This window comes from Pezoporus wallicus, unplaced genomic scaffold (assembly GCF_028554395.1).
Source record: "Pezoporus wallicus isolate ANWC-B61680 ecotype Strahan unplaced genomic scaffold, APGP_CSIRO_Pwel_v1 contig_7749, whole genome shotgun sequence".
Taxonomy (NCBI): domain Eukaryota; kingdom Metazoa; phylum Chordata; class Aves; order Psittaciformes; family Psittacidae; genus Pezoporus; species Pezoporus wallicus.
Window position 1 is genome coordinate 268,389 of NW_026638894.1, and position 21,545 is coordinate 289,933.

General features: G+C 36.0%; 1 protein-coding gene across 3 annotated transcripts in view; it reads right to left on the reverse strand.

The window, feature by feature from the left end:
- Window positions 1–21,545, reverse strand: part of SLC9A9 (solute carrier family 9 member A9) — a 192,914-nt gene that overhangs the window by 62,507 nt on the left and 108,862 nt on the right. For all 3 annotated transcript variants that reach the window (XM_057412968.1, XM_057412969.1, XM_057412967.1), the window contains 2 exons: window positions 19,886–19,997; window positions 14,213–14,366 (listed from right to left, as the gene is read on the reverse strand). In XM_057412968.1, coding sequence (XP_057268951.1) covers window positions 14,213–14,366; window positions 19,886–19,997 — 266 coding nt within the window. The remainder of the gene's footprint in view (window positions 1–14,212; window positions 14,367–19,885; window positions 19,998–21,545) is intronic.

The window sequence follows — 21,545 nt, forward strand, 5'->3', positions numbered from 1 at the left end:
TGTTTTCAGATCAGATGCATGCTTATTAATTTTTTCCAACTCTGGGCATTCAAATTCTTATGTTTGAAATTACAAATCAAGCTCTATAAAGGAAGAACCTAGGGAAAAGTCCCAGATTGAGTAAAATATGTACTAAAATAGAACAATTTTGCCTAAAATTTCATTGTCTGATGTGTGCAGTGTCAACAATTATTACCCTTTCAGTTTCAACGGCAGAGAAACACCTCTGCACATTCATATTGAAACATGCTTTAGAGCCAGGATAAACAGTAGTGTCGTTTGCGAAGACAGTGTTCTGAAACACTGCTTCATAGAAAATTTAACTTTTCATTTATTTTATAATACTTTGCTTCTCAACAACAAAAAATTAAAGAAAGGCTCAAAAAAGATACCTATATTATTTAATGTTGTTATTCTACCATTAAAACCCCAAACCTACATAGTTTATATGCTCCTGGTATAGTGAACATCAATTAAAACTAAGTCTTTTCAACAGAGTGCCTATATGAAAGTGCTCAAAAAATATGCTCCCCTTCATCATCCAGTGTTTATCTCATTCTATGTCTCATTCAGACACTCTCCAAACCTTTGTACTACAAAGGTTCCAGAGGGAAGAAATATTTTCTAGTGCAGTTGCCAAATTTGGACCAAATGTCATCCATGACAGCGCAAGTTCTGCTAGTCACACAGTGATCATGGAGCACTATATAGCTTTGATGGAATGTTATTCAGTTTGTTGATGTTTGTTTGTTTCCTTTTTGATTTTATGGACAGTTTTACTTGTACAACAGCAACAAAGATAAATACTTTTACCTTAGTTGCTGTATTTATCCAGAACTACAAGAATTGTCTTTATTTCACAGTATATGTGGCTTGATTTTCAGTAGTCTCACATTTTTAAATATGCATGACTTGTTCATTTGGAGAGAATTAGAGCTTAAGTAGAATTTAATTGATTTAGAACCCCAAGTCTGGTACCCTAACATCGGTGAAATTCAACTTACCTACATTTGCATTATACTGTATTCGGAATAATTTAGGAAATATCCAGCACTTATTTTGTATTTGCAAATACTCATTCTGGGAAAGCGAAGCTTTAAAGTGTCAATGATAGCTTTCCCTTTGTGTCAGCAACTCAGCTGTGGCTAGAAACCTCTTAATTCTGCTAATTCCATCCATCTCAACTAAAAAAAAATCCTGGTTTTGGTAGTGAACTGAATTGTCATTCTGAGGGCTCTCTCCTAAACATGTTCTATTTTGAGATTTTTATGCTGCCTGTATCAGTCCTTGCAAGCCTTTTATGACTACCCAGGAGGAGGGTTAGTCACCCCCTTGTTGAGTTATACTTATTAACTGTGACACTGTAGTTAAGGTTGATAAAACACTTTCATTTTAATTAATTAAAGCCTTTATCTTTTTATAAGAACATTTGGAGATGCTCTTCAAAGCTTCTAGATATTTGTAATTTTTTAAAAATTCTCTTTATAATCATATACAGCTTGAGCATAAAGCCTCAAGCACCTCTTTTGAGTTGGCTGCCATTTAAAATGAATGCAGTGGAAAAGGAATGCTGGGAGGGGAAATAGCTTCATAGTTCTATCTATGCCTCTTGTGTTGTATTGCAGTGTGTTGGAAGGTGTTTGCTGCATTAGGGTTAAGAAAGCATGTGAGCAATCATTCTTCTGTAGACTACCTAATAATAATACTGGAAGATCTGAACTCTCATCTTTTCTACAAAGATTACTGCCATTTAGTTGATGATTCATTTTACATGAAACAGAAACACTTGGACAGGAGCTGAAACCTCCCTAGTGAACGCATTAACCACTAGTCTACAGAATAATTCTGTCACATTTTCTGGTTCAGTTAATTAAAATTATTTTCTGACTTTGCTTTACTCATCTCATGGATACATGCATACATGTGTAGAACTGGGGAGGCTAGAATTCTTCCAGAAAGGTGAGGAGGAAATACATACGGGAAAAAAAAAAAACAAACCTGAGTAAGACAGAATTCTTTTTTTTTTTCAGACTGAAATGATAAGTATTATATGATGAAAACTTTTACCCCCTTGAAATGAAACCTTCATTTTAGATTTTCTTGCTGAAGAAATTCCAGTATTCTTTGTTAAGCAATAAGGGAGAAGAATGCACATAACTTCGGAAATTAAGCAAACTAACAAATGTGAAGAACATATTAATTTCATACCCTTCTATTTTTTGAGCCAGCTCACAATATTACACAGCTCTTAAAATATGAAAGTTCAGTGAGTTTCCAGAGCAATTATTTTGCAAAAAAGCAACCGTATCTGATCAATAATAGAGCGAGTTAAGGGATACCTTGATCAATGTCTACAAAGCAAGGATATAAGATTCAACTCAGTAAATGTAATCATTATTTTTTTCCAGAGGCAGGATTTCATACCACATTACCACATATTTATCTCAAACTTTTAAATGTTAAAATTATTTTTCTCTACCCTCTATTTACTCTTTAGCAACACATTTTTAGCATATGCTTGCACTAATTTAATTCGGTGTACTAGTTAGAGGTCAAATTAATTTGTCATATTTTGGTAGAAAGTAGTAAAACATTACTTTTGTTCTAAAGTCCCAGATAATTGATGACGATATTCTCTAGGAGATAGGTTTCCTTAATTCATTATTTGCAATTTGAGAAATTTCACGATGTTCATCATGTTCATTGCTGCACAGCAGGTACCTTTTCTGTAACAGGGAGATATGTTTTAATGGAAGAAATAAAATGATTCCATAAAATGGAATAAAGTTGTTGGTTTGTGTTTTTTTTTTTTTTTTTTTTTTTTGGTTGGGGATGTGCTTTTTTCATACTCAGACTCTTCAAAGTAACTTTATTTTAAAAGATTACAAAAGAAATATTTGAATTGACACAAATCCTGCTGGATGGATTCTATTCCAAGCTGTAAGTTTATTTATAATTTTCTAAAAATATATACAAACTATTCTGGGTTTTTGGTATGTGGAAAATTCATCCTAGAATTTATTCCTAGTAAACTGTGAAGAGTATGAATCTCTGATTGCTCTGTAATTTCCCTTTCTCCTGTACCAAATATTTTAGCAATAAAAGCATATCTTTCATTCCTTCCTTCCTTTTTGGTTTTTAATAGCCATGTAGAGCTAGAAATATGATGTATGTGAGGTGGGATGTTAGGAGACTGGGGCCAAAATTAGACCCCTCTGGCCAATACAGACCAACAGATCTGAGAGCAAGAGTCAGGTACATGTCACGCACAAGTCACAATTGCAATCCAAAATCTTCCATTCAGCAGCTGTCCAGAACTGCCTTTCACAGTCACTCAGAAAGCCCAAGTCCTCTGTATTCTGGGGTTTTGTTATCAAGCACAAATGTTTATAAACCTTGTTCAGTAACATTCAGGTGAAATACTATGGTGAATAACTCTGAGAGATCAAACGCACACCTTATCTTAGCAGAAAAGTACCTTGCAAATAAATAATAGGCATTTCAAGAGATCACTGAGATTCATTACCTGGATGATTTCTCATTTTCAGATAGAAATGAAGGGAAATCATCCAATTTCTTTTTTATAATAACATCCAATACATTTAATGTCCAATTTCATCCTGCTTCATGATTTACAGCATTTACTAGGCTAATTGTGCTCTAGCCGCTATTATAAAAGCAGCTATTCTATTAACCCTTTCAGTGTGGGTGTGCTCCAAGAAGCATTTTTTTTGCTCAGAGGTTTCAAGTGTGATGTTGACTATCTCGGCGTTTGAAGCAGAATGCATTTCCATAATACGTCTTTAGTCAAGAATACCAGACCATTTCCTATTTCTTGTAGATGCTACATACACACTGTGGGTATACATGCCCACAAATCCAGAACTGGTGCCAAAGGCTGCCAGGCAAAAGGAAAGTATCCCATCTAGCAATATTTTTTCTACTTAAAAAAAATCTCTAACTAGGATCTAAACTAATATTTTAGTCTGTGCTACTACAGGAGATCAAAGGGACCTAAGTGATAAAGTGAAATCCAATCTTATGCTGTGATAAATCACTAGTAAATAGTAGATTATTGTGCAAATTACACAAATGCTTAAATCACAATGATCTCTAATGTGTTGAACCAAACTTGAAAATGCTGCTGGGTAGGTATAGTGGCAAAATTTCTTACAGCTGAAGGTAAACTCTGCCTCTTCCTCTGTCTTCCAGACAGAGTGGCTGACAGCCATGCAGTTTCCCAAGTCAACTCTGAACTGCAATTTTTCTGTTTGTACCCAGAGTACTGTGAGGGAGCAAGGATGTGGCTCAACAGCAAAACTATGTTACTTTAAGGTAACACTCTGATAATTGCAGAACAATGTCTTCTCTGAGCTATTGTTTCTGACTGTCCATGAACTCATAAAAAAAGCTTCCTTATTAGTTTAGTTTTATTTGAATAATTTTCAACATGTTCTTTGTTGTTGTGAAACTTACCTTTTAAGTAGCAATGTAGAATTTGTGACCTAAGTGTCTGCACATAAATCTGTAATATCCTAATGCTGAGAGCTTCAGGAGTCGGTAACATAGTTTCTCACGTAAATGCAATTTGTGTTTGCTAGTGCAGGAACGTTCAAACTATCATCAGTATGAAAGGTGGTAGGAAAAGTGCTGTCCTTTAGATGTTCATACATGCAGAAGTTGGCCAACTAAGAACAGCAGTAATGTTAAAATAACTAAATGGATAGACTACATTAAATTACATGTATTTCTGGATTTCAGAGGGTTTTGTTAGGGTTTAAAAGACTTTCCAAGCAAAGACTCTGATCTCTGTAGAACGTGTATCTGGATTAAAAGGAGCTCCATTTGCTGAAGAGGCTGAAACCAGGCTCTCAATAGAATTTATTGCAGCATGATTTAAAATACTCACTGTACTCGCTAACAAGGAACATGACCCTGGAAACAAAGAGTGACATTTGTGTATTGGAGCTATTTCTGTTACTGAGAATATCAGTTGGGCTGCTTATGAGTATTCTGAAAACAAAACAAAATAATAAATAGTACAAAGTGCACAGGAATATAACAGCACTTGAAAACATACTGCCTTTAATTGAACTATTTGTCTCTGTGTTGTGGTTACTTGCAAATTACAGCTAAAGATACTTGGGCTGACATTCTGTTTTCAGTAGTAAATCAACAGATATTTCAGTAAACTGTTTCCAGGACTCTAGGGGAAATATGACCCAAAGGAATACAATTATAGAAAAGAGAATGTGCCAAGTCCAGGAGAAAACCTTTAATTAAGCCTCCTTTCCTAAATTGGCTTTCTTTTCTCTTGACAAATGGTGAAAAGAAAATGTGTTCAAAGGAACACAAACTAAACAATTAAGTGGGTTCATAACAATTTATAATTGTGAATTATGGATCACATTCTCTTGGCTGTTGCATTCAGAGTATCAAGGACTAGCTGTGTTTCAGGAGTGATAATCCTTGCACACCTGTATGAGGGTGAAAAAGGAAGGCTAAGATATATTTACTCAGAATAAGCATTCCACCTAATTTAGGAATAAATGAGGAGCAGTAGAGATCAAGATCCTACATGAATCTAGTTCATAACAAATGATTGCAAGGAGATGTACTATCTCATGCTCTTCTGTATAAGCAGAACAGAATTCAGCAACGGAGTACAGTATTCTGATGAGGCTCCTATTCACCAGGCAGCAGGATCCCTCTCCTCGCCTTGGCTGACTGCAGCCTCTTTGCGTGGATCAGCTGTCAGGACACTATTCTTTTTAGTACCATAATCATGTCTTATCCTGGTTAAGACTCAAGAAGGCATTTCTCCAGTTAGCATCACATGAAACTGTCTGAGTCTAATTTTTGAATCTTCATCTCCAGTGAATTTCAATGTATTTGAAGTTTCTAAGGCACTTTTGACTGCAGAAATTTGCAATATGGCATAGAACATCTGTTTGAGACTTACTATTATTTGTTTCATGTTTTGGGAATTTACAGTAAATAGTTTATCACTGAAAGTTTTAATACAGTTAGAAGAGTCTCAAGTTTCTCACTACTTGTACTTACAGTGACAGCTAATGTCTCAGGAGCTGAGGGAGCTTAGTCTCCTGCTGGGAACCAATAATGAGGGCCCAGTACAGTTTGCTCTTAAAGCTTTGTGGCAAGAGTTTGTCAAGCATATGCAAATGCTTTCAGGTCAGTGGAAGGCTGAGATACATGTGACTTCTGCCTGAGTTTATGTGTTTGACCTATGTTTGACCATCTTCTGAAAGCTGCATAATACCCAAGACAGGTGCTGCCAGTCCTTTTGGACTGGCAAACTTTTGCATGTTGTATCCATGCTCTGCATCTGGAAGTCTTCTTCCTCATTATCAGGTAAAGATGCAGAACCCCAATTTGGATGGTGATGAAAGAAGCCTTAAACAAGAGAAATTTCCTGACTAGTTAAATGTGAGCAGTTTTGGGTAATGGCTTGATCACTGAGTACAGTGTTAACACAATTTCAGCCTTGTGCCCATAGCACAGCAGATGCTGCAAAGAGAGGGTGATGTGAAAATCATGAGTTTTAAAATTGTTTATGCCTTGTTTAGATAACTTTAAATCAGTCTTATTGTCTGAAGAACAATTCTGTTTAGCAAACACTGTGCTTCTCAAGAGTCCAGTTATATCAACACCTCTCCCATAAATTCCATTCATACAGATTTCTACAAATTTGGTCTTGAAGAAGGTTTCTCTTACAGTTAAATTGACAAAGGCAAGTGAATAAATCTATCCGGATGCTATAGCCATATGATGGCAAATCAGAACTTAACTCTGGCAGAACTCGGGTATATTTTTGTATAAGAAAGACTTGAATGTCATTATAAAAAAAAGGAAAAAAAATAGCAATTTTTCTGTAGAACTGGAAAAATATGTAATGTAGGCAGCACCATCCACCCTGTCTAAAACAATCCTTTAATCTTTTGATCTAAAGTGTAACCTTCTTTGTTCTTAGGCTGTGGAAAAAGAAGGCTTCTTCTCAGCACCACGTTGCTCTGGAGCCCTGAGGTTCAGTCATATTTTTACCGCTATTTCAGCCCTTGAGATTTCTTACCACAACTGTTGCCTTTCTAGATAAGGCAGAACTCTTTCCAAACCACATGATATTGTGGTTTGTTTGTTTGTGGTTGGGTTTTTTGTTTTTTTTTTGTTTGTTTTTTTGTTTTTTGATTGGAAGAGCTTCTTCTGGGAAGCAGAAAGAACAACTTTGGAAGCTTAAAGGACAGCCCAAATCAGATCAAAGCTTCCTACTTGGCAGCAATGAGCACTAGCACTGTGGCATTCTAAACTATCTTTCTGCAGCATCTCTTTGAACAGAGCTGAACATAGGGAATTCTGCTATAGAGTTTGGGAATAATGAAAAGAATATTTTTGTTACTGCGACAATAACGCTGTAATACTGGCCAAGGTCATGTTGTTAGCCTAGTTGCTCTATCATAAAGTTCTGTCTTTCAGCATTCTATAATGAGTTGATAAAGGGCTGGGTTAAACAAAGAATCTTACTGTACCAACCATTTCTTTTATTTTTCTGGTAGACAGCCATGGTCACAGCAGTCAAACCGCAGCCCCACTGCCCACCTGCATCCTTAATGCAATATTCTGGTAAACATACACAGTACCTTAGCCTTTGATAATGGAGCAGTGGATTCAAGCATTGGATACTGAAGGACCCAAAATCTCAATTTCTTGAAAGAACAGCTTATCTATGCAGCATTTTCATTGTAAAGGGGTATACTAGCATTCTCCATGACTGAACTCTGCTGGCTCGTGACTTTTGGCTGCTGGTGTTTGCTGAATGCTCATTTCCTATTGTACACAGTGGATTGGAAATATGGAAGTCAGTGGGAATTTAGGAGGTAGCAGTGTTTTGATCATCCAACTATTGCACTGTAACACTGATCAATGTTATAATTTTATGTTTCAGATGTGATATAATCAAACAGTTGGACTTACTTCAAAAGCATTAACAGCTAAGCCAGATTCTCAAAATGTTTTGGGTACAGCTTTGTCATGTTTTTTTCATTTTCAGTTAGAAAACAGTGCTGTAGCCATACCATAAGGAAATGCCCACAAAAAGAGCACGGTCTGTTTATGTTTTGTGGTGGAACTTCTGGAAGTGTAACAATAAAAACTGAGAATAAATCTTTAGAATTTTCTTTAAAAAGTTGACTTCATCAAAATACCAATATATCATATGAGTTGGCTAGAAGTCCTCCACTAGATGTTTGCGCAACTTCTAGCCTGAGTTCTTATGTTTTTTCAGTGTTATGTTGTGCCAGGTGAGGTTTAGATTGGATATTAGGAAAAATTTCTTCAACAAAAGGGTTATCAAGCATTGGAACAGGCTGCCCAGGAAAGTGTTTGCGTTGCTGTCCTTGAGGTACTTAAAGGACATGTAAATGTGGTGCTAAGGGACATGGTTTAGTGGGGGAACTTGGCAGTGCTACTGTTAATGGTTAGTGTTAATGGTTGGACTTGATAATCTTAGAAGTCTTTTCCAACCTAAAAAGTTCTATGATTCCATGAATAAATGAACCCTTGAGGCAACTCTTCACTTTGGTGGCTTCTTAGCAGTGATAGAGATATGTCTACACACAATCTGTAAATGATTTTGCTTTTTCTTCATTGCTGAACTCCTGGGCAGGGGTTACCGTATGCTTGACCCTTGCAAATGGCAGATTTTTTTCATGCTGTTAACAATATTACTCCCAGTTTACCTGCACTGTACTCCTAGCCAGTTAGCACTGTTTTATGTACAAAACATAAAGGAGTCTCCACAGCAATGATACCACTTTTGCTTATGTACTCATTTCAAACAGATCTGCGGAAAATTAATTTACAAGATGTGAATCCTCTCCTCTTATTCTTGTTACATGCATTATATTGTTTTTTTTTTCAGTTATATTCAGTTATATTTTTTACGCTTGATGCATTTCTATGTTTTATATTCTCAGAGATCACTGACTGTATTAAGCTATGTTGTATTTGTGCCAGTGTAGTGTGTATGAGTGACCAGCTGCTGTTCACTATTAGAGACCTTCTGGCTTCACTGATGCAAAGAAAGTTTCGGAAGCATATAACCTTGACATTTTTAGGTTTAGTTTTGCCTAGATGAGCAAAGAGAAATAGCTGTCTGTAGTTATAAAGCCAGAATCTGAACAGTGAAAAGAATAGACAGAGCTCTGGAAAAACTCTGGAAATTAATCTAAAACTTGGGTCAATTAGAAGTAAGGAAGGCAACAGCTGAATATTAGAATAGTTTGTGTTGATTTAATTTTCTGGATTGGTACTTTCTCTTAGAAAAGCACAATGAGGAGTTGCTCCTGCTGAGAATGTGAGTTTGTACTCACATTCTTGGTCACCCCCCAAAATTGTGTTATATGTCAGCTCTCTGGCATCAGTGTTTAGAGAAGTTTGGAGGTTTGGAACTGAAGTTTTAGCTAAATTAGAAATAGTATGTTTTTAAGTGCAACCAGGGACAGAGGTAGAGACAGTTTGTAAAATGCATACTCAAGGCAATGGCCAGATAGGCGCAGTATTGAAAGTTACTATTCAGTGCTGCCTCCTATTTATTTAGAATATGAAATAAAAATCTCCTCATTCGCTGAAGAGCTGTTGCAAAGAGATACAAAAAAGGTATGGAAATCCCTTGACAAATCTTTACACAGGAGGTGATGATAAACAAACAGGACCTAATACCTAGCACAATGCCTTTGTAGGACATGTTTTATTAACAGCTTTGTATTTTTGCTTTGCCTGTCAGGTGAATCCTTTATTCCCAAACCTCTCATTGCAGATTTGCTGTAAAATATAGCTGTCTATTTTTAATCAGAGTATGGGGAATGGATACATGTATCCAAAAGCATTAGCAGGTAATACTCGATATCTCTGAAGGCGCATTTATTGAATACTTCAATTTGATGGTGAACTCAAATGACTTAGTTTTGCTGTTGATGTATCATGATATTATTCTCATACACTGATGCAGGTTTATTCGTTGTCTGCCAAGAGCAGTATATTGTAGCCTTTTCACATGGGGAGAAAAGGCAATATTTCTTTTTTGTTACTTGTAGCTCTCAGATAAGGCAAAAGACAATGTATTATTTAGGAACCTGGTGCAACCAGTTCTGCTCTCAGTGTGCCAGCTGATAACACTGTAACAGACTGCGCATATGGCTCTTTACTCAGGAATGACATATTACTGCGCCAGACAATGGGGAACACTTAAATAGGACCGCATTTTCAGAAAGGGAGCACTCAACACTTCCTGAAGGTCAGAGTTTCAGGTATCTAAAGAAAGAAGACAGCTAAAATAAATAAATTTCTGAAAATGTATGTCTTGTTCTTTTAGAACAATTAAAAAAATTCAGACTTTTTCAAGAATTTTAAGACTCATTTTGAAGGCTACTCTGTAAGAGTAAATATATCAGTAATGGGAAATGTAGCTGTAGATTTCTTTTAAAACTGTACTTTTACATATAGAAACACATAGACATTGTGCCATTAGCAGGTCAGGTTTCCAAGGCTTTCAGAGCCTGTCTTATATTAAAGCTATAGCTTAAGTAGGAGCATGTTTCAGTGCAGTTCGTTTGTTAAACGAAAGAATCTAGAATTGTGAATCTTAAACTTGGGTGAACTGCTGGGATCCATTTAAGTTGCTTTTTACAAAAGCTTTCTGCACAGTTGGCCTTTGCAAGCTTTTGAGATAGCTGAGTGATATTGCTGCATCAAATGGGAGATGGAAATGGAGCCTTTTTCAGTAGCACATGGTTAGTTTTGATTATATATCTTACTATGTGTTTTGGCAACAATTTGCAAGTGTTGTATAAGCCATACATATTCCTGGAATAACTCAGCTAGTAGTTATCACTGAGGACACATCTTCTCTAAAAATAGAGTGACAGATTATATGTACATAAAGTTGAATTTTAACTGAAAAAAATATCAAATCTGATGGTATTGCTGTGAGGAGAGGTGGAAGATGATGGGAATTCCAGCTATTATGGAAACAAAATTGATTTTTCAGAAGACTATTGCTACTATTTTTTAAAAATTGTCATTGTTCTAGTCTTATACTCTGCTGATACACGAGGAGTCTTGGCCACCATTATGAAAATTTCACAGTGTAAATTACAGAGAGTGCAATAAATCATTGAAACATAGTATAATATGTAGAAAATAGTATACAATAAGAAGGCTGCACAGATCTTGAATACTCTCTTTCATGTTGACTAGCATTGTAATGCATTATGGTAGAGCAAATGGTAAATATACTAGTGTTATTTGTAATTTATATTATTTTTACATATCTTCAACTTAATGAATTTATTCACGTTTTAAAATGAAAATGTGGCTAAGTTACTCTGAACATATAAACTCAAAACACTGCCCTCTAGGATAAGACAAACTTAATCAACTTGAGGAGTTAAGAGTTGCATTATCTGAACTACTGATAGGAACTATAGTCTCTTCCACATAGGTAGAGTGGGCACAAATTAAAATGTGCATGAATAAGAGTCAATTAATGCAAATAGTCTCAGAAAGCACATGTTCCTGTCTGTTATTCTCTGAATGCTTCCTGTTCAATTGAATATATGACCTGCTGGATAATAATTTAATGATGAAATGGTTAATTGGCAGAAAAAAGCACAATCCATTTTGGATTCTTACTTGTTTGCCCACTGTATTTTTGACTGTCCTGTTTCCTGAGAAGATTTACCTATACAGCAACTCATGGGTCAAGTGAGGAAATCCATTGTAGTTGCTGAGACCTTAAAGCAGCCATTTCCTGTAAGGTACTTAATTTTGATAATGTGACTAACTTCATTTCTTGTTGCTTAGATTAACTGATCTACCAGTCTGCTTTGAATTTGAACAATCATGGTAAATCTTGTTTCCTAAAGTACTGGGAAATAGTACAGAAGCTGTTTTAAACTGCCCTGGGATGGTGCCTAGTATAAGTTCACTTCAGTTGAACACTTAAGTGCTAGTCTCCCAGCTTAAGACCAGTCTCCCTTTTCTGTGCTTACTGACATAGTTGCTTCACCCCTTTTTCCTATAATTGATGACATATCAAGCCATTCCAATGAGTCTCTTCACAGATAGTTGTAACATTTTTCACTCAATGTGGTTTCCCTTGGTTTTATGAGCTGAACCCTTCAAATGAGCATGAAAAATAGAATATTTTTCTTCTAATTTTATATATACAAAAAAAGATGGGGATAGACACAGCTCAGAATTGCCATTCAGGCACAGCTCCAAGCATAATGGGGTTAGTGCACCAAGCAAGGTGCTGTAATTTGGAGTCTTACGTAAGACTAAAATGATAAATGCTAGTAGCTAAGGTCAAAATTCTGTATTGAAGTGTAATAAATTATAAAGACAGTTAAATATACGCACTAGAAAGAGGAATCAAAGACTCAAGATATATTTGTAATTAAAGATGTCTATTTTAAGTTTTATCTGATTTTGAATACACTCTCATAATTTATGAAGCTGTATGTTCTGATGTCAAGAAATTAAGTGGGAACTGTGAACCTAATAGCTTTATAGTAAGAAAATCTACATCCCAGTTACAAACGCGAATTGATTGGTAAATCTGCTTTGGAGATCTGCTGGGATTCAGTGGATATCACCAAAGAGATGAGCATTTCAGACCAATAATGACTGTCTACTTTCAGCGTCTTTGGTAAAATCAGTTGTACAGGTGGGTAAAGAAAGAGCATGCTTGCATTGAAGGGTGTAGTTAATATGAGAACCAACCCCTCACTTGCAGTCTTGTGGTCCTTCCCACCTCTGGGTAGCACTAAGTAGCAGAAGAAATGCCATTGTCTCCAGCTAAATTTCTTGTGTTAGTGACAGCACTTGACAGTATTAATTTAAAAATTAACTAAAGATCTAGACCAGGTCAGGCATCTAGTGACCTAAGTCCTTAGACTATATGCATGACTACCATCTACCTCCTTTTCCCTTTACTGTATTCTCAGAAGTATTTCTTAATCTCCTGTTATAGTAATCCAAACTCATTTGGTCCACAAGATTTAATGAGAATACTGCTTCTCACCCTATTGCTGGCTGACAGTGGAAAAGTGGCAACTCTCAGAAAGATGGCTAGTGCTGGCAGAGTACATCCAAACTTGATTGACATTATTGGACATGAGAGATGTCATGAAAAATAATCGAACTGTCACAGAAACAGAAAGCATATGGATGCCTGCATTTTTGTTTATACAGTACACTCGTACACTGGGTCTTATTTTGTTTGCAAGCTTTTATGTATGATTTTTGTTAAAGCTCCAATTTAGTTATCTTCAGCTGGTATTTTATAGCAACATTCTGACAGGAAGGCTTGTTAATCAGACATCATTTTGTAAACAAAGAAATCATATGCTATATAAAATAAATAATAAGGAATTGTGAATTACAAGGGTATCTTGGTACTGAGTTTTGGTGATCTTATGAATTATGGCAATGAGTTCTAAATGGATTATGAAGTAACCAGAACTCAGGAATAGCATCACACTCTGATAAAAGTGGGTTTCAAAAAAGCTCATTGCAGGATATGACTTTTAAGTTAGATAATTCTTATTCCAGCTTCCTATTTCCCTCTCTCTTATTTAACCTCCCTTGTCTTTCATAGCTTTCTGTGAATAAAGTGATTATGAAATAATGTAAAAAATAATACAGTGAAGGAGCATATATAAAACAATGAGTAATAAATTAATGGCTGAATGATGCACCAGTCCAGGCTGAATGATATACCAATGCAGGTAAATTTTTCTAGTATATTCACATTATAACCAGAAATACTTTATTTATGACATGTTTTTGTAATAAATACGTATTTCTAGATGACAGAATAGTCTGACTTTGTAGCTTGCTCTTCAACAGTAAGGAGGATATGGCAAACATTCACAGTGTTTAAAAGGAACAGTAGGGAAACAAACTCTTGTGAAACGAGGATAGGTCTGACCTAGGTACAAATCTGTAATGAACTTAAGAAGAACCAGTTTCTTGTGTTCTGGAGCATCTACCAGGTACCCAAATACTTCATTCATGCTTGTAAAAGTGTACTTAAAACCATATAAGTAACCTTAGAAAGCTGTAGGAATTAAGTGATAGATTTATAGTGATTGTGTGCTATTTTGATTGTTAATATTGTAAAGACAGTACTAACCTGATCTGAAGCCATGTTAGCATCGGTGTTGTGCCCCCACCAAATACCCAGACTGTGAAAAGCACGATAAGCAGTGCTGTTGTAAACATCATCTGTTTGGGCTGGGATTCTGTGTCTTGAATAGCCAATGCAAATGCTATTGCCCCACGTAAACCTAAAAAAAAAGGTCAAGAATTATAAACTTAATGTGATGGAAAACCAGAATTTTACTCTTTTCAGCCTAATCTTTATTCCTAGGGCAGAAGAAATTTTCAGACCATGATTATATTTATAAAATACTGAATTGTCCTGATTGAGAGGATGGTGCTTACTGCAATGTAAGCAACTTTGCAAAAGTGGACAATGAAGATTCACATAATATTCAAACACTTTCTTTACATCCAAGGAATTCTTTGTGTTGAATAATTGCAAATGGAACGGTAATGAAAACTTTAGGCATGTTAAAAAAGAAATCTATTCCCTGTGTTGATTCACTGACTTCAGTGGGACTACTCGTGAAATCAAATGCAAGTGAGAAAGAGTGTTAGCATTAAAATTGGTACCCAAATAGGTTACCCATTTTTTGCTTCAAAAAACAGATTTCTTTAAAATTTTATTAAAATATTCTAATGTGTTAAGAACAGTCAGAAAAATGACTTGAAACCAATGCTTCTTAAAAGAGGATTTTAACTATTTAAAAAAGGAGATACAAAATAATTGTAGATTTTTAGCTCTTAATGTACTTGAAATATTGCAGTAGTTGTAAAATTATACACCCACAGAGACTTGAATAAACAAAACCTTACAAACATGGAGAAAATAGTTAACGAGTTTAAAAAAAGCCCCATAGGTAGTAATAAGCTGACTAAATAGGTCCTCACAGACTGATACATTTTAAAAAAGAGGGGAAAAAAAGCCTGCTAGTGCCTCCAGCCCTCAGGATCCATAAAACAAATAATACTCTATATTTCCCAGTGTTTTTCGTGTATCTATTTAAATTTACTTTATAGTTTTCTAAAAAAAAAAGTAATCCACAAAAGAAGTCTAGAGATCAAAGCCATTACATGTATACATTACACACTGCATCCAAAATGTACTTTGCAAGTATTGAGAGAATAAATCTAGTAATTAAACCTCTTGTAAAGCACTGATGGTATATGCAGAATGATTTAATCAGCTGCTAAATGCAGCTATTTTTGAAATAGAACTTTAAAGCTTTTTAAGATTACATAGCTAGAATGTGAATTATTTGGTGTACAAGAGGGGACAATTTATCCAGCGAATAACACAAAGCCATTTCTGCAAGTAAGTACCAGACTGTAGCTTTACGCTAGCTGAAAATGGTTAGTCGCAGCAGGTTTAAAATCTCTGCTTGTATGAAAATAACGCTACAGTCAACAAGTAGTCTTGTCCTTGATTTTAGTAAAATACATCTCTAAGGATGCACATACCTTGCTATGTTCTTATGGGAAAAGAAATATCAGCTTATTTTAAATGTATCTGAGGATGGATTGAACCACTCTTGAAATGATTTTTTCCTGGTGGTTATAGTGGTAATCTCTAGATGACTAGCTCAGATGAAATGCTTAAATTACTTATTGATGGCTTTCTTTGGGTGGACAGCAATGCTGTTTTCCGCAACTGCATCACACTGATATGTACAATATTAAATTTAGACTATCTCTTTTGGTAAGAGGAAATATACGTATGTAAAAACATTGGTTAATATGTCATTAAGACTCTGCTTATTGAGCAGTAGAATGGGTATTTCTTCAGTTTAGAGAAAAAGTGAGTGCTTCCACTGCATTTTTCATTAATGAAAGGCTTAACATAGGAGAGCTAATTCAGTTGCAACAAAAAACATGTCTAAAGTCAAATAAATAATCAAACAAAGCATTTGTTTCCAACTAAAGCAGTGGGATGCAGACGAATGCAAACTAAAATATAAAGACTCAATGAGAAGCAAGGAACACTATTATATATATATATAAATACATGCCAGGTAACAACATGAAGGAAAGGAATTTTAGCTATCTAAGAAAAGACAGTAAGATGCTGAAATAGACTGAAGATAAGGAAGGTTACATTTTCTGTAACACCTCAAGCAAAAATACCAACGAAGCACAATGTAATGATTTGCTCCAGTGGACTTTGGTACCCTAGCTACACCTGGAGAGAGTGGCACAGTAGAAGGCAAACAGTGATGAACCATTAGCAAAGATTCTCTCCCCTCATCTCTCAGAGATGCAGCACTGAGAGCAGCTCCACTTCTGTGATGTGATCTGTTGTTCCTTTGGGCTCTATCACATATTTTCTATCAGATTTTTTGTGCTAGCTGTGCCAACCATTAAAGGATACTCTTTACTGCGTCAAGGCCTCTAAAATCACCCTTAGGGTTAAGAATCAGAGGCCCACAGAATAGAAAATGTGTGTCTTATTGGGCTTTTACCCATTCTTTGCTCATGCTCCACAAGCACACATCACAAGAACCCATCCCCCTAAAGAGCCTTTGAGGGCAGTACTGTTTGTGGGTAGCGTGGAGAGAATCTGCCATGAAAGGAGACTTTCTGTATGTAAATCTGGTGTTTTGGTTTCAACCATAGTTCTCTGCTCTTTTCCTCCTTGCTTTCTTTTCTCTTTTAGCTGATTTCGTATCTGTGTTCTTGGACAGGTTCACTTTGACACTTCCCACCACCATTTATGTGTGAGTGTGCAGATGTAAATGTCTGCACGGCAGCTGCCTGTACACAGGCATTCCTTTTTGTTTTGCTCCTGCACTTGTGTTTGACTCTTTCAGACTCTGCTGCTGTTGTAAGGTCTTATTTTAACAACAACAGCCACTTTTGTAGCATCGTATCCCACCATACTCTCTCTTGCTGACTTTTATGCTGTAGAGAAGAGGGAAAGCACAGTAAAAAGTAAATAGAGATATTGGACAGAGAGTGGAAGGTGCAGGATTGATGTCGTGAAATAGTCCCCTCCTGGTCATGTGCCAGTAATGCCTAAATATCAGACATGTTAGCGCCATGAATAAGCACATCTGGATCCATTTAGTTTCCTTCCCTTTTAATTTTTCTTACCAGTTAAAAGCATCATATCAGGGACTGAATTGAACTGAGGCATTTTTCATGCAGCATGGAACACTAGCTTGTAGTCATAGCTCATTTACAATTTAAGACATTAAAATGTTTCTTTTTCACATGAGCAGAGACTGCTGGCATCCACATTTTAGCTGATGTTGAACTTAATCTGAGAAGCTCAGGCTTGATTATGAGAGAACTAATCTAGTTTTGATTTACAGTGGAGTACTCTCAGGAATTATGATTAAACATGTTTGTAAAAGGAAAGTGAATCCACCCTCTGTTATGTGGTGTTAGAGGAATGACAGAAGCAGATGAAGAATGTAATAGATCAAAATGCTACATAATCACTTCCAAGGCTAACTCTTCCACCTTTTCTCAAATTTGTTAATACACCTCAAAAAGTAGAACTTAATGACTTCAGTAGAATTCTTTGCAGAGTAAGGTATACACAAATGCTACTCAGCAGTGCACCTGCCTGACCATAGCTGCATCTTTCAGACTTCGATATTCATGGTGATTATGGCAGTAAAACTCAGTAAGTAAAGCAGTAAATGTTTGGAGCATTCGTTAGTGATAAAATGCAAAAAAACCCAAAACTAACCCCAAATTCATTTTTTAAATCTGAGTGTGTGATGCTGTGGTGAGCCATGCCCAGTTTTCCCCCAGTTGTCTAGAACCTGATGGTACACCGGAATATTGCTGTTGATCTTGTGTAGGCAGTAACTGTCTTCCTCCAAACTCAAATTCCATGCTTTGTTTACTTGTGTCAGAAGTATGTCTCTTAGGGCAGTAATTTTCTTCTCTGTTTATTGCTATATACAGTATGATCAGTTTCTAGTAAACATGAATGTTACTGGTAAGTAAGCACGAATCCTAGTGCCTATTAAAAAATACGGTTACACAGAAACCTTATATATCCTAAGTGTTCTGTGAAGTGTGAATCTGCTGGCAGTGTGAGAGGCAGTCAGTCTTTATTGCTCTACTTGCAGATGATGCCATTTACTTTTTTTATAGTGTTGTAAAGACATTTTTCTCTACAAAATTCAGTGTTTCTTTGAAAACAGTTAAAAACTGCTTTTCCAAGAATTTGAACTTTTATATTTTAGAAGATTTGAATGTTACTATTTTCAGTTCTCAGCTGCCAGATTGTAGTGGAATGCTAACATGTGACTTCTCATGTTCAGTTGTTAGCTGCAGGCTGCTCTCTGCTGCTAGCTCTAGGGAGAATGAAATTTGACTGGAGAAAACAAGGACAGAAAAGGTGAATAATAACATACAGTTTTGAAGATTTTTAATTCTATAGTTTAGAAAGCATTCTTTCTATACTTATAAAAACCAAAACAAATAACTGAGTCCAGATACCAAGTAACTAATAATACAAAGCTATTTCTCATGCTCTTGGCCACCTGCTAACTTTACTTGGGTGATCTACATATAAATCTTACATGGCTAACGACTGTAGGTGAGCAGGCAGTCTGAAAGCCAGTTCCTAATGGATGTACGTCATCATCTCTCACTACAATCTACCTGGTATTAACTGACATTTTCAATGGCAGCTTTTAGCAGAAGGATTGAATGGATATAGAAATGAACCACTGTGTCACTGCCTAGAGAGATGAAATTACATAGGTGCACAAATGAGGCACCCTGATGTGGAGAACTCCTGATGAGGAAGCTTGAAATGTGGTGGATTTTATTTTTACTTGTTATCTGGCTAAGTAGATCTGTGTACATCAAGGCTGTCAATCAAGAACTTTTATCCATAAAAATTTGGAACGTGTTTTTGTATAAAAAGCAGGAAAATGAAGAAAATAAAATTTTATAAAATTATTTCATAAATGGCATTGTGCTACTGTGTTTCTGTCTTTTTCTAAACAAATATTCTTAGCTTATAAGTCAGTTTTTCCCTAACTAGCATTATAAAGTCAAGTGGAGATATTTCTAGCTTGGGGAAGTCCAAAAATACAGAATCTTGCTGAGATTTTAACAGTACAGGTTATGATGTACAAATCAGTATAGAGCATCACCCTCTTCTGGATTGATTTATTTTTTTTTTTTTAGTTCTATAATATTAATCTGTTAAAAATAAATAAAATCTGAATTTGGAAAATAAAGTATTCAAATATCAGGCTGGCATACATATGAAAAGTTCTGTGTAATTAAATTCTCCTAGTCTTATATTTCAAAGTAAAACTGTTCCTAAAGCTAAAGAACTTACCACAGACCACTGATTTGAGTATCAGTACTAACACTTTAACAGTTGCATCTTTATTTGCTGGTACATAAGCATCCTGTCAGGTGTACTACAAATACCTCTAAAACACAACAAAAAAACATTGTATCCCAAATTGACATGGGAGTGTAGACAGATGGAGGACAATGGGTTGAAAGATCAGTTTTCTGGGTGGTAGGTTTCAAAAAAGTTCATTAAAGTAGGTCCAGAGAATAGTGAAGTTAATGAGAATACATTCATTTACTTCATTAGCTTTGAAAAGACTATAATGAGTTTTAAGATAATGGTAACTTTGCAATAAATGTGGCTTTTCTAGTGTTAGATTTCTATCTTTGTCAGTTGTTAAATGGACAGGAAAAATAGCAAAATAGAACTTACCTGAGAACATCATCATGTGCTGAAAGTTCCTAGCAATCTTTTGTTTTCGACCCAAATTCAAAAGGAAAGTAAGTGGGTATATGTTGCAAGCTCTTGCGACAAAAACTGCCACCTAAAATGTAAAATGTTGAGGAAAATGGTGGACAAACTTCTGATAAAACCAGTTAACTTAAACCCAGCATTTATCCAAATTTATTTTAAAGGTGTAATTAAAATGAATATGAGATTATATTCCTTCATATTTTACATGTCAGATCTTTCTGGTTGCAACTCCATTATAGAACTGTTCAGTGGCAGAGACTGTCTTCCACAGACATCCTGGTTATATATTCATCATTACATATCCAACTTCAATCACTCCACTTCTACTCATTGCATTGATATCACATGTGACTTCATCTTCATTCCTGCAGTAAAATGGCCAACATCAATTGCAGAGATGGCATTATCGCCTAGAGCAGCAATCTGCAAAGAATAAATGTGCTTTTGGACATGATTATTGCTTTCTTATTTCCTGACAATTCATATTGTCTAGATCCAGCACTCTTGGGTTTGTTTTTTTTTTAATGTTTTTTCTTCAGTGATTTTTCTAAAGGGGTCCTCTCTGACTCCTGTGTGATGATCACAAAAGTTGTCTTAATTAGAAACATGAGGTTATTTCAGATTAAAAAAAAAAAGGAGACAATCAGAGCTCCTTATATATGTTTTTAGCATGTTCTGCCCTTTCCTTGTCTTGTGACTCTTAGGGCTTAGTTTTGGCATTTTTAGTCTGGAAGATGCTGTGGAGCTTAGAATAGAGAAAATACTTGAGTGGCAGTGTCTGTAAGTTTTGTATCTGCTGGGCTAAAATCTGCTTAAGGCTCCTATGGACTTGGGAGAACATGCATTAGCAGCGGTTGCTTCACATGTCCTGTGCAACCCTGTTGTGGTCTGTTGGCTCTTAGTGAGAGGAAATGATAAAGCCAGGTCCCTGCAGTGCTCTGCAGTACAGTCTCCACCTGGGGTGCTCAGTGCTGTTCCTACATTCAACTGTCTTCCCGTGCTAGGAGTGCAGGACACAGTACTGTACTCACATTATTGTGGTGGTGGGGTGGAATAGGCTATCGGGATCCTCTCTGCCATCTAACCCAACCTGTAGCCAAGGGAGCTGTGATGCAGTTCTTAGTATTCGTTTGGAAATGACAGATAGGAATTACTGCAAATAAAGAGTATGATCCCAACTTTCAAAGCTATTACAGTTCATCAAAAAGTGATAAGCAAAGGGCTGCTGCTCTGAGCCAAAAGAATCATTGTGTAAATTGTCAGTGTGAAAAGAATCTGTACCACTGTACAAGAAAGTAATAGATTTATTGAGAAACTATGGCAGATTTAGACACAGACTCTTCTTCTTACAAATCCTTTAGGTGTATATAAATCCATGTACACTGAAAATATGACATACAAAAAAGGAAAGATTGGAGGAATTCAGAACTGTTTTATTTTTAAGGACTTAGTATCATTTTAGGTAGCTTTGGGGAAGTTCTGCTCATGGCACATGTCTGTCTGGTGGCAGCTCTATAGTTTGTGAGTCTGCACTGGCTCTGGACAGGCAAAAAGGTTTTGTGTGCTTGCACCTGTCCCAACTTGTGTCCCTGTACACATCGTAATTTCCCACCCCACT